Source organism: Mchenga conophoros, linkage group LG1 (genome assembly GCF_057382185.1).
Source record: "Mchenga conophoros isolate Kocher_MC1m ecotype Shallow Benthic linkage group LG1, M_conophoros_male_GT1.1, whole genome shotgun sequence".
In the NCBI taxonomy this organism is placed as follows: Eukaryota; Metazoa; Chordata; class Actinopteri; order Cichliformes; family Cichlidae; genus Mchenga; species Mchenga conophoros.
This window is the reverse complement of record NC_140526.1, coordinates 16,387,262-16,400,676: the sequence shown is the minus strand read 5'-3', so window position 1 is coordinate 16,400,676 and position 13,415 is coordinate 16,387,262. Positions and strand designations below refer to the sequence as shown.

General features: G+C 39.9%; 1 protein-coding gene across 1 annotated transcript; it reads right to left on the bottom strand.

Annotated features, from left to right (window-relative positions):
- Nucleotides 1-78: 78 nt before the first annotated feature.
- Nucleotides 79-10,710, bottom strand: tacr2 (tachykinin receptor 2). The gene is made up of 8 exons (XM_085267920.1): nt 10,300-10,710; nt 9,416-9,580; nt 7,934-8,229; nt 4,104-4,298; nt 3,079-3,229; nt 2,836-2,955; nt 2,683-2,759; nt 79-2,591 (listed from the first exon to the last, which is right to left on the bottom strand). Exons 2-8 carry the CDS (start codon nt 9,548-9,550, stop codon nt 2,288-2,290), a joined length of 1,278 nt encoding a protein of 425 aa, XP_085124046.1. The 5' UTR covers nt 9,551-9,580; nt 10,300-10,710; the 3' UTR covers nt 79-2,287.
- Nucleotides 10,711-13,415: the final 2,705 nt, after the last annotated feature.

Sequence of the window (13,415 nt, the reverse complement as noted above, 5' to 3'; positions counted from 1 at the left end):
ACACTTAGAGCTCTGTTAACAGCTACAGCAGTTATAATTCAGGCGTTAGATGGGGCACAAATAAATGTGTGTCAGTACTTCCTGTATTGTAACTTTATTAGCACTGTCACATTATTTAAACTTTTTTATTTCAGCCACAGACGACAAAAATCCTGCTTCGTATAGACAACAAGACACTTAACACAACCACAGTGCGTGCTTAAAACATCAAAAAGTTTCCAATAATCAAACGTTTTTACTTCATCCTGAAACCTAATGCTCACAGGTTACAATATTTAAAGCGTCATTTTCTGACTCTTTAACTGTGCGACAACCACAAGTTTCATATTTACTTCTGGGTATTTTACATGAATGTCTTCAGTAGATAGCATCACTATGTTTCACATTTGATTGTACTAAGTAGCGGCACTTGAATTTTTAATGTAGACTTTATCCAGTGAACTCACAATATAAGAGGAAAAATACTGTATTAATGTGCACCATGTAACAAATGTGTGAAGGGGGAAAGAACTGCACAGCAACAAATACATGCAAACCAGACAACTGATTAATTTAAGGCAAAAATGGGAGAAGGAGGCGTATTTACTGGCGATTTTCTGACATCACTTTGAGCTTTAATTGATCTCTGAATGTTTTATGAGTAATCAATATGAGTAAAAGCCAGATTAAAAAGACTAACTACGCTGTTGCTGCCAATTCTGAATCCCAGCAAACTTAAAGAATGAGTGAATTACTTTGATTATTGAGAGTTAATATAGAAGAGAAATTAAATAAAACACCTATTTTAGCTTAAATGTTAAAGAAAGCCTTATATCAAATGAAGACGCTACACAACAACATTATTAAGGGTTTGGACTGTTTGTCCGTTCTCTGCACAAGAAAACCAGTAACCACAGTTAAATGTTTCCAGTAACACTTGAATGTCCAAGATGGAGGAAAGAGAGCATGTAGAGGTCTGGACGGCAACGGGGGGAGGACACTTTTGGAGTGGAATACACTTCTAAAAGCATGAAGGGAACACTTGATCATCACACTATGACACAAAGTCAGTTCAGCTTCAGGGAAATCAGTCTGTCCAGTTAGGATGAAAGTCACAGCCGCTGCACTGGAGGAGCATCAAGTGGCCTCAGACCACTGCTCCTTCCTTAACCCTTTTCTCTTGTTTTAATTTTTGCTAACGTCCTTGACACTACTATTTGCATGAAATTGTACCTGCATCCCATTTAGGACGCAAACGTAGTCCACCTCCTCCAGTAGATGTTTGCTGTGTATCCCAGCACAGTCCCGAGAGTGTGGAGGTGATACCAGGAGGAGACAGGCTGTGCCACAAGGAGAGCTGGACAGAGCTGTAGAAAAGCAACGACCTAGCAGCAGGACAAGTATCTGCTTCTTTGCTCTAAAGAGGGTGAGGAGGAGTACTGCAAGAGCTCTACAAAATAAGGCTACTGATGTGCATGCCCCTGACAAAACTGTTAGAATTAGACCTACAACGGTCTTATGTCCTTTAGTGAGACCTGTGCACACTGAGCAAATATGACAGCTTTTAAAGAGATTGTGGACGCCATGATAAACATGACCTTTTGGCAGTGGGTCAGTGATAGTCTGGGGAAGCATATCCTTGGAGGCTTGCACAGACCTCCACCTGCTTGGTCAGTGATACCCTGACTGCTATATGATACCAGAGAGAAATCCTCAGACTGACTGTCAACTAGCCAAATAGATTATCAAGTAACTCACTGATGCCTTGAAACAAATCTGGGAGGAGATCTTCCAGGATACTATCCAGTATCTCATCAGGAGTATATCCAGACATATCCAGTAAACATTACCGAGGCACATTATGACACAAGCTGGAACAGCCTGTGAATTTATGTTTGACTTTGGTGTGAGGATTTTGGTTTCCACTTTTACTTCACTTTAATTACACAAAGTATATCAGTAAAGGTTATCTGACCACGATGAAAACATATTTTAGTGTTCGCGTAATTTCTTGGAGCAGTGTAAATAGATCAAGGTTGGATTAATCTACACACAGCCACAAATGTTTCAGTGGCATAATTAAATGTTTTGCATGTGCTGCAATAGCTTGATAGTCACATTCATTCATCCATCGTGTATTATACAACGTTCCTGATCCACAGGAATGAATGCCTTAGTTTGATTAACTCTGTCCAGTACTCCGCAGGGCTTCCTCTGTCTCCACCAGCTGTAGTGTTTTTATTCACAATTCAGAAAAATCCTGCTGCCTTCCCTTTGAGAATGTCCTCATCATGATGTCTGTCAGCGATCACTGGGTGTGCTCCATAAGCGCCACAGCTGGAGATTTTGTGTCGTCCAGTTTCTTCACCGGATGCGAGTTGCGTGTGTTCTTCTTAAGGTGTCTGCGAGCATCTCTCTCTGTGACCAGGTCACTGCTGGCAAGCGTGTTTGAGACGTATGTAGTGTTTGTTCTAATAGATGACATGTCATTGCGGTGGCTGCGGGTCATGGTGACTCTGAAGGTGTGTGTGTGCTGCAGTTCCATCTTGTCCTCCTCTGACACTTTGATGAAGGGACACCAAGCAAAGGCATGACGGAAACCAGCGCGAAACCTGCAGGAAAAGATGGATTTATTTCCGATTTACTGACGTTTTTGAAGCTATAATATTATTTTTAAACTCGGCACAATTACTGCCAGATCACCTTTGGTTTAGACAGCAGTAAATAATAGGATTGTACATAGTTGAACTCATTGCCAGCCAGAATATGGCCAGATACACCTGATGAAGACAGAAAATAATGAGTAAACACAAAACTACAGATTCAAGAATATAAAACAGAGAGGCATCCGTGAACCTGCTGAATGTAATGTTGCTTATAAATGTCTCTGTTAAATGATCCCAGTATGAAGTAGACATGGTAGGGCAGCCAGCATAGGGCAAACGTCACCACCACCACAACCATCATCTTCACCACCTATGGAAAATAAGAAGACATATGAGCCTGAGTAATTGCTGCTGTGTTTTTTTCTGTTAAGATCAGGTCAGCTCAGAGGATTTGTAGTCAAACTGAGTAGTAAAAAAAAAGGAACAGTGTAACCTTTCTCTTGGCATTTATCTGGCTATGGTAATGGTCTGACGCCTCTCCAGGGATGTGCCCACCCCACAGCGATCGGCCGACTATAGTGTATGTCACCAGCATCACCAGCAGAGGGAGAAGGTAGATCAGCAATATAACCGCAAACTGATAACTACATGGAGAAAAAGAGATGAGAAACGGTAACACAACATTCAACCTTTAGATTGTGTCAGCTGTTATCACCAAGCCATCACCACAAATCCGATGTTAGTGTGCCGTTTGCAAATTCAATACCATTTAAATTTTTTCAGTTTGTGCTTTTCTACATGTCTCTCACCGAGCAATAACTACTTTTTGCATTTGATGAAACCTGGAAAATTGCTTCGAAACTGTTTAGCAACATGGATATTAAATGCTTAATTTCTATGTCAGGCAGAAAACAACAACAAACATTTTAACCTTCCAGCAGTTTTAGTGCAAGAGGTCTCAGAGAAGCCAAGGCTCTGTCTTCCTGTCTGTGATTTTCTTTCTTTGTCAGGCTTTAGAGAATTAAGCTTGTTATTGCATGCCAAAATGCATTTTGGCATGCAACATTTAATAAAGGTATTTTAAAATGTTATTTAAAAGGAGAGTGCCTTGGAGTTCTTTGATGTTTTAGATGAACACAAGATTGATTTAACCTGAGCAGTCATAGCAACATTTAACATAGCCACTCCTCGCTTGCTTTCATTGTAAATGTAAAAATCTGATCAACCTCGTTCACTTTTAAATGCTGTATTAGAAGAAATGAAGCCGAGCAGAAGAAAAACAATTTGGAGATCCAACTTGAGGTCAAAGTTTTTACCTTCTATGTAAACATTTATTTTATTCAGTTTTTGTCCAACTTTCTTTTAGATATTTTTGCCAGTGCTTAAGTAGAAACTTTTGCTCAATCCAAATAGGTAAACACACACATCTGCATTTAAAGAGTGGCACAAATAGCTCCTAAACTGACAGACCTGTTAGCGATGTCACCATCTATGCACGTGTGTGCCTCTTTATTTCACCTTAGTTGATGTGTTCCTCCATAATCATCAGGCCAGTCAACCATACACACAGTTCTGGGGTAATAAAATCTTGTCACACTGTAGTAGCACTGAGGAAACGCCAGTGATACTGCCACAATCCATATCAGGGCAATCACCACCTTTGTAGAGGTGGAGGAGAGGCGAGGCTTCAGAGGATGGATGATGGCCATGTACCTGAAAAAGACAGAAACTTTTGTATGATTACACCTTCACATGTCTTTGTCTAAAGAAACTCAGTCATAGGTGCACTGATAGGGAAAACAGGGCAATGCTTTAAAGCTTTTAGTGTGTGAAAAAAAGTGACATTTTCTTTTCATGACAGAAAACTACCCACTCATCAAACCATCAGCTGCAAAACAACAGCTTCAAAGCTGAGCAGTAATCAAAAGGTTCCTGCTGAGTGTTTGTTTTAAACAACCTTTTTTCAAAGTGTTTTTCCTATTTTGAACAAACAAAAACATTTCTTTAGTAATTATTTATTTGTGGAATATATGCTAACTGTCAGAGGTCAAGTGATAAAAGCCCAGGATAATAACCATTTAAAACCCACGCAATCCTTTTAAAAAATATTCGGATACAATAAAAATAATTAAAAATCAGTGACATCCCGTAATTCAGGTTAATGATGGTATATTAAAAAATTCCTTTCCCGCCAATCTACCATATAATACAGAAGTTACCTCATTAAAAGTTGAAGGTGAAATAATGTTAATAACTGCCAATGAATGCGGTAGCTATGGCAACCCATCTCAACCAGTATGCAGTCTACTTTTTTCAACTTAGCACTATTGCATGGTATTGTTAAAATTACGGTGAAATCGGTCATCTGTGGTTATGAGTCATAAACTTACATTATTGTGGAGTGGCTTTGTCAATGTTCTGTGGATAATAACAGCTTCATGAGATCTTACATAAACGTTTCGCATAAAGATGAAAGTTTGAAAGTAGAACCTATAACAAGTTTTTATTTCCTTTTTACCGACATCTAGTTCTCACTAGATGTCGGTAGCAACCCATCCAATCCACACATGGAAAGAAATCAAACCATATATGTTATGTGTAGTGATGAGAAATGACACAGGGGAAAAGTACTGAAAACACAAAGAAAGGGAGATGCAAAAAGACATGGAAATTATTGACACCAGCTGAAATTACTGCAGTGTTACACGAAACATGATGGGTAAAACCAATGAGCTCTCTCAAGACCTTTGCAACCTTATTGTTGCAAAGCATACTGATGGCATTGGTTACAGAAGAATTTCTAAACTACTCTAGGTCCCAGTGAGCACTGTTGGGGACATTAGCTGAAAGTGGAATTTCACCATAAACCAGCCATGACCAGGTGCTCCCCACAAAACTTCAGACAAAGGAGTGAAAAGAATTATCAGAAAAGTTGTCAAAGAGCCAAGGACTGCTTGTGGAGAGCCAAAGAAATACCTGGAAGCAGCAGGTATAATTGCTTCAAAGAAAGCAAGCAATGCACTCGCCCATCATGGCCTGTATGCACGCTCACCATGCTGGAACATGACACAGACCACTGCTAAAGAAAGAGCATGTTGAAGCATGTTCAAAGTTTGCTGAACAATCCTGTGAAATACTGGAAGCATAAAGTCTGTGGGGCGGCTTTTCTGCATACATCACCCTTCATGTAACTGATCTAAGGATGAGAGTTCATAGGACCCAAGGAGCCTTCGGGATTTGAAGACTGTCTGTGAGGAAGAATAGGCCAAAATCACACCTGAGTAATTTGACTAGCATGTGACTAGTTTCTGTCATTACCTGCAAAGTCTTTTGTACAAAGTATTACATACATTTCAGTAAGCGGGTTCAATACTTTCCCCCCTCTGTCTTTTCTTATTATTACACATAATTTATGGAAATCAATGGTTTGATTTCTTTGCGTTTTTGCATTGGATGGGTTGTTACTGACATTTGGTGAGAATTTCATGTCAATGTTTCCAGCACCTTGATCAATCTGAGCCAAAAAAAACCCAGTAAGAATTAATGGATCTGCTAGAAAGATTTGGTTAATAAACTGCTTTTTTCAGAAAAAAAAAGGAAAAAAGACAATTAATTGCATCAGATTTTTAAAAAGTCACATCAAAGTAGATACTATAAGAGTAATGGAAAAGAAGAGTATTGGGAATTGATTAATACCATTTAAAAATGATTCACACTTTCAAAATTAAAATAAAAAGCTAGTCCTTCTTCCATTATCTGCTCGTTATCCAGGTCCTGAGCAACAGAGCAGCAATCTAAGCACATTTTCCAGACCTTCCTTCCCCGTGAATACTAAAGATTGCTGATTGCTGTTATAATGTTTCAGTATTTAGTCCAGCATCATTTTGCTTGCAGAGCTACCTGAAAACACTTGGACACTTGGAAAATCAGAAAGTTGCTGCGACAGCTGTGGTTTCCTTCATGTTTCAGTCAAAGCTGTCAGGTCATCCCCACTAAAACATCAATGATCTGACATTTTTCAGCAGCCCACAGGTGTTCTGTGGGATTTAGGTCAAGCCTCCAAGAGGAGGACCACACTGACTTGGATGTTTTCTAGTTTTTCTTTGCATCCCATAATGGTTTATTTTATATAAGATAGCTTTATTACAATCATAAGAGTTTATGGATAGTCTAAATCCACAAAGAGGTTTTGCTGCATCATATATAGGTGAACAATTCTGAGTTCATCAAGTAAATCATGATGAAAATAAAACAAAAAACAAATAGTTCTTAATAACACATTTAATTCTCAGTTTGTGTTCCTGCTGTGTGTTCAAAATCATTGTACGGTTGTCATTAGGGTGAAACACCCTTCTTTGATGTTGATTATTTTTATCTTGAAGGAGTGTCATATTGCATAAGGTCGGTCCTATAAATTTGTAACTATCTTACTACAAGTATCACATACTGAGCATAGATTTTATACCTTACTCAGTATATGATATTTTATTCGGGCTGACCATTCATGCTCCAGTAAGCATTACTGGCATCTGTGTTTCATCTGTGTCCGCCTGCTGACCTATATCTCCTTCATGCAGCATTTTCATTTGTACTGCCTGCTGAGAATGAGAGCAAATCATGCTCCTCAAGGAGCTGTTGTTTGAGCTCAAATGTCGAAACCCTTATTCTTCCAGAAACTCTGAAAATGATCCGTGTTCTTGCAGAAAAGAGATGCCTTTGCCCAGATCTGCTAGTTGCTTGAAACAATATGCCACTATGTTGATTTTTTTCATTGAGTTGTGATGATTCCTTTTTTTGACTGCTTTCATAATGCACTTTCTAAATAGTGTTTGCATAAAATGGGGATCAGTCACCCCATTAGTGTCTGATTGGTAGCACAAAAGAGTCTCTGATGTAATGACTTGTTCATTTTAATAGCAGTTGACCTCATATTTTTCACATGATCCCTTTGGCTCCAGTGCTGAGTTCCCCTTTTTTCCTCTGTCGCTCATGCCCCCAGTCTCCCTCCCCTCACCTATTTAAATCCCTTTTTGTGTAGGTGTTTCTATGTTTTTGTTGCTGTTCAACTCTGTGAAGGTGGTGCTACTCCATCCCTGCCTTTTCCTAATCGCCTCTAATGACATTTAAACTACAGCTCATTAATCTGTAGACATGTTCAGACAACTAGATTTTCAAGCCTAACGCTGTGATTTTTTCACACTTCATATGCTCATATGCTGGTTTCCCTGTACTCCAGATTGCCTGCTGTGCCAGTCTGCAGCTCAGTGTTCAGTCTACCTTTTTTAATGCACAGTATAGTTCATTGTCGTTATTCACTTATTCTGAACTCTATAGGAGAGCGTTCTTACCTGTCCACTGCAATGGCAGCCATTGAGTATATGGACGAAAACATGGCAGTGATGGGGAAGAAGTTCTGAAACCTGCAGTAACCCAAGCCAAAGTACCAGTCATTGTGAAGCGCATACACAAAGTTAAAAAGGGTGTTAAAGCTCGCCATGGAAACGTCAGAGAAAGCCAGGTTGACAATGAAGTAATTGGTCACAGTCCTCATGCGCCTGTGAGCGAGGATAATCCAGATCACTGTGACGTTCCCAGTGATGGACACCAGGATGATGAGGGAGTACGCTATAGCCCAGAGAGCCACCTGGGAGAGGAGAGGAGACCTTTAATGTCAGCATCTTATACGCAGTTACAAAAAAAAAAACACAATAAAGGAACTCACAAATACGTATATATTTGCAAACCCCACCCTATCCCTGCACAGGATGTCTACAGCAAGTGGTATATGGACTGACACTTTTGTAGCACATTCCTAATTTATTTGAGCACTCAAAGCATTTTCTTACTACAACCCTCATTAGCCCATTTGTACAAACATCTTTTCCTGTGTCTGAGTGCTTTTATCCTAACGCTCACACTCGGATGGATACATCAGGGGAAACTAAGGGTTTAGTAGCTTGCTCAAAGATACCTCAACATAATGACAAGAGGAAAAGAGATCGAGCCACCAACCTTACAATTAGTAGATACCTCAGTCTACCTCCTGAGACGTAACAACTCTGAACAACAAACATTTTCAGAAATCTTAAGTTTCTTTACACAGGGAATTCCTAGTTTATCTCATCCCCCAAAGAGAGATAAACCGATCAAAGTCAGCTTCCAGGTAAAGTCTATTCTGTGATAAGCAACCACCAATCTTCAGCATTTTTTAATATCTGTAGACCCCGTTCCTTTCATTGTCTGACCTATAAGAAAATTAATAGGACAGACATGCTGCACTTTATCTGGGGCCAGAAATGAAAACCCTGACATCCATCACCTGTTCATACCCAGTCAACCACTGTCGCAGAAATGTAAAGCAATGAGCTACTTCAGACAGCCAAGCACAGATAGGAGGAGAGGACTGTAAACTGTGCACGGTGTGGTGCAGGTTTAAATGACTGTGGGGGAGTTAAAAGTGTTTAGAGGAATGAGCAAAAAGCCTTCAGATAACTTAACTAATATACAGTCTGTGAAGTGAAAATGTCCTTTGAATCAGCCCCACATTTTGTCCCTGAGACAAATCACATTCACCAGTAAGCCTTTACTTCATTCTGTTGAGTTTCTGTCTGTTTCAGGCACTTTACTTAGATTTCACAACAATGATGTCACTGACATATGGTTTTTACCCTTCAACATTATACAAGTAAAAAAAAGAATACACCTGTTTACTTCACTGAGTCGTCTTTCTTACTTCTTTCATTAATATCATCATCAAAATGTCATCTTTTTAAATTCTGCAGTTCTGACTTTAATCACTTTCATTTGTTATCTCAGTGTTTTTCTCTCACCTGCCAGTCGGGCTGTTGGAACTGATTCCAGGTCGTCTCGTTCCCGTCCTCCAACCACTCAGTGGTCATCGACAATGGCCACGAAGTGGTCTCTTCATCTCGTTCAATATGTTGTATCAGACTACCGGCGTCCATGTTGGCTTTCTGTCTTACCGGTGACAGAACCTGTAGATATAATTGTATATACGTTGTGCGTCATGCGTAATTATCCACAATGACCGACAAATTAAAACAAACAAACAAACAAACACTCTCTTGTAGGGGGATTATGAGTAAATACACTCGCGTGTGTATCATTGTGTCTATAAAATGATTTCTTCATTTTGTACGCTATAATTAGAGGCACTGAAACCACCCCAATAATAGCTTATTTTCCCACTTCAACACGCACTAGCTTTAAGCTGCATCAACTCCAAAACAAGGTGCGAATGTGTTAATCTCCTTGCTGTTCATTGTAGTAGGGCGGTTTCAATTTGTATTAAAGTTTTTGAGTCTGATTTGAGACAACCATATCAATCGTTGTGACGGCATCCGGCTTTTGATTACAAGCATTAACAACAGGATGCAAGTATTACCGTGGTGACAACTTCCAGACTCTCCCGACAGCTTAATTTTTTTGCTACAAGACGATTGTTTAAAAAAAAAAATTAAAAATGACTTTCTTTCTTATTTTGTTTTATTATATCTTAATTCATTTATTAATTCATTAAAGGTGCTTTGAGATTAACTAAATAGATGCACGACTGAGCATGAATTACGCACATTTGTCACATACAGTGTGTTTCTTTGGCTGCCTTAACTCCACAAGTGATAAATTCATGCACTGGACAATACCCGGAGAAAACCTAAACCTGAATCATATTATTAGTTTTCATCTGTCTTACCCGTCTATTAATGGTCAAATTGAAACTCAATCCATTGCTTTTGTCCAAAAATCAGATTCCTTCTGCGTAAAGGACAAACAGGTCCATCCAATAATCCATTAAGGTATTTCTCCGGATTCCCCGCTCACTCCTTCTCACACACGCATATATTCTGCCTCTCTCTACTGGAATGTGTGACTTGCTCGTGTTGATCTGAGAGTGAGAAGCGCAGACGTTCAGGCACGCTACCGTGCGCGCAGAGTCGCGCCAAAATCCTCCACTACCAGAGGGAGAGAGATGAAGAGAGGTACGAGGTGTAAAATCCTGACAAAATAAACGTCTAACAAGAAAGATAAATGTGATGGAAAGAACTAAGAGTTAAACAGAAAATTTAAAAATTGCGAGACTTGTGAGAGCAGTGCCTGATTTACGTACTCCACCTCTAAAATAGCCGAATATCAACAAGATGATGGAGAGGGGGAAACAAATGTAAGAGCCTGGACAGAGAACGGGAAAGCTAGGGTGGTCCGAGAAGAAGGAAAGAGAGAGGTGTACCCCTGCATTTTACCGCTACTGCTGTAATTTCTTTACAGCCGTCAATTTTCACCGCTCGACAAGTCTGAAACACTTGAGATGGTTTCTTGTGAAATTGCCCGAACCCATCAGCACTACCCATCTTCTATGCCTACAAAAAAAAAACAAAAAAACAAAAAACGAGGACACACATATGTGTCTATCCTGGTGGTCTCATACTGAGAGCCTCTAGAAGAGAGAATGCTGTGCTCATTCACCCTTTTTCATTGTGAATTTGAGCGTGCTAAAAATGCACAATCAGGTGAGAGCTAGAGAAAAAATGATTCTTCAATTGAGTTTTCAATAAAACTCTGAAAGCAACAGTGAAGCTCTTCTATTATTGAGGTGTTCAGCCAAGCTGCAATCACTACAAATCCATCTAAGTAAGAATGTCCCCACCAAGAGATTACATTTGTGGATTTTGGCATGACTGTAGAGAGTTTGTCCTTCTTTTTTAACTGCATTGTTAAAAGCAGCAGGATTATGAGACTCTCTTGTCTACACCTTCTGCATGCTTTTTCTAGCCTTCCAAACTGTTGTTCAATTTTGAGGAACATGGTTTGTGCCTGTGAATTTTGTTTGAGGTTCTTCATCTTGTTCTTACCACTTAGTCATTAAAAAAATGCACAGCAGAAATCCAGCATTTACCAGAATTCAGCTCACACTGTCCCACATAGCAAGCAGGTCTGGCCCGGATCTGGTATCAAGCCTGCACTGCTGGTTGACTGCTGGCATGATAAGACGTATTTCATCCAGATATGGGCCACGGCCGGCATAGATGGCACTGTTTATGTGATGGCATGCCACATCTGGCCCGATTGTAGTTTGGGTTATGTTGCCCAGGCTGATAGAAAACAGGTCTGGCCCGGATCTGGCATCAAGCTGGCACTACTGACTGACCGGTGTCATGGCAGGGTGTCTGTCAACCACATGTGGACTAGGTCCGGCAAAGATGGCACTATTTATGTTCCTATTTTAGTTAGAAGACCCAAATGCCATGTTGTAACACTATACTGCTATAGTAGCCAACTTTTCAAGTACAGATTTGACAGGTTTGTGAGTGTACACTTTATTCAAAACCTAGTGACGGTTTACTCATCTTTGCCAGTGGGTGGCTGTAGCTCAGGCAGTAGGGCAGGTCACCTACTGATCGGAAGGTTAGTGGTTCGATCTCTGGCTCTTCCAGTGTTCAAGAGTGTGAATGTAGTTAGGAAGCACCCGTTTTAGAGAAAGTGTGTCGTTGGGTGAATGTGGCATATTGTATAGAGCACTCTGAGTAATGTGGGAGAGTAGAAAAGCGCTATATAAAAATCAGTCCATTCACTGTCTGAACAGAGTTTCGTCATGTTACTTTTGGACTGTTATGTTCCGGCACATGTTGTTATTACATGGCTTGATTAAGGTACACATTAGGCTGACATCTGGGCCAGCAGTGTGTCTGCAACTGGCCACGTGCTGGCCCATGTGTGGGCCACCTCTGGTAAACCTGATCTGGGCCACCAAAGGGCCATCATTCTTTGCGGTATGTGGGCCATGTGTAAGCACATTGTGTGGGCCAGATCAGGGCCATACCAATTTTGCTATGTGGAGTCTGGGAATGAGTAATTTCTCCCAATGAAAAACAAAAGAGGTGCCCAAAAGAGTAGCAGTTTTGATATTTTATCTAATGCAGTTATCTGAGGCAAACAGAAAAGTGCCGCAGAGTTGAAAGTGATGTTAAAAAGTCATGCCATGATACTTGTTTAAGTCCAGCCCTGTGCTTGCAGTTTTTGAAAAGTCACACATTTAAAAAGGCTGCAGCTGTCTACTTTCAGTTAGAGCTGTGCCTCTGAAACATGACAAAACACTAACAGGTCTCCAGGAGATCGTATCACTGCCAAACTGCAGTAAAACATAAACCTGAATAAAAGTATTTACATGTGAGTTGTGTGTTGTTCTTAGGAACAATCCATGTGTTGGACTGGAAAGGGTTCTCTTCACATGAAATTATAGACAGTCTTTTTGTGCTTATATTGAAGAAACATGAAGCCACAAAAACTCAAATGCAGCAGTTTGTCACTGGAGTGGTAGAGTTGTCAGACATGTTGTCTGAACACCAGAGGGTCTGATCTGGTCTGCTGGTTGGCTTTGGCTTTAAAGTGTATGATAATTGCTGTGCACTCAGTGGTTTTTCATTGAAATTACTGTTATTCCTGGTGTGTTGATGTCATGCAAACATTTCTTCACAAGAACAAAAACGTACTGAAAGTTCTGGATCTAGATGAAGTGTTTAAAACATGCTGTTTACTTTAGAAAAAAAACTGTGTGTGACAGCTTTACCTTTATGAATGCACTTTGATCTGTCAATGGGAAAGCATGTAATGATAGCTGAATCACTGAATGAGGGGAAACTGAGATGCATCATGTTTTTGAAAACGTTTTGCTCATTAAGTGTGAAAATGTCCAAGAAATGATTCGCCCTTATTTTTTTCTTTTTTTACATTGTGCTTTAACGGAGCAAGACTTTGTTGTAACTTTTAAAATCTTTGTACCTTTCAGCGTAATATTTTTTGTTCTTGCTGTTA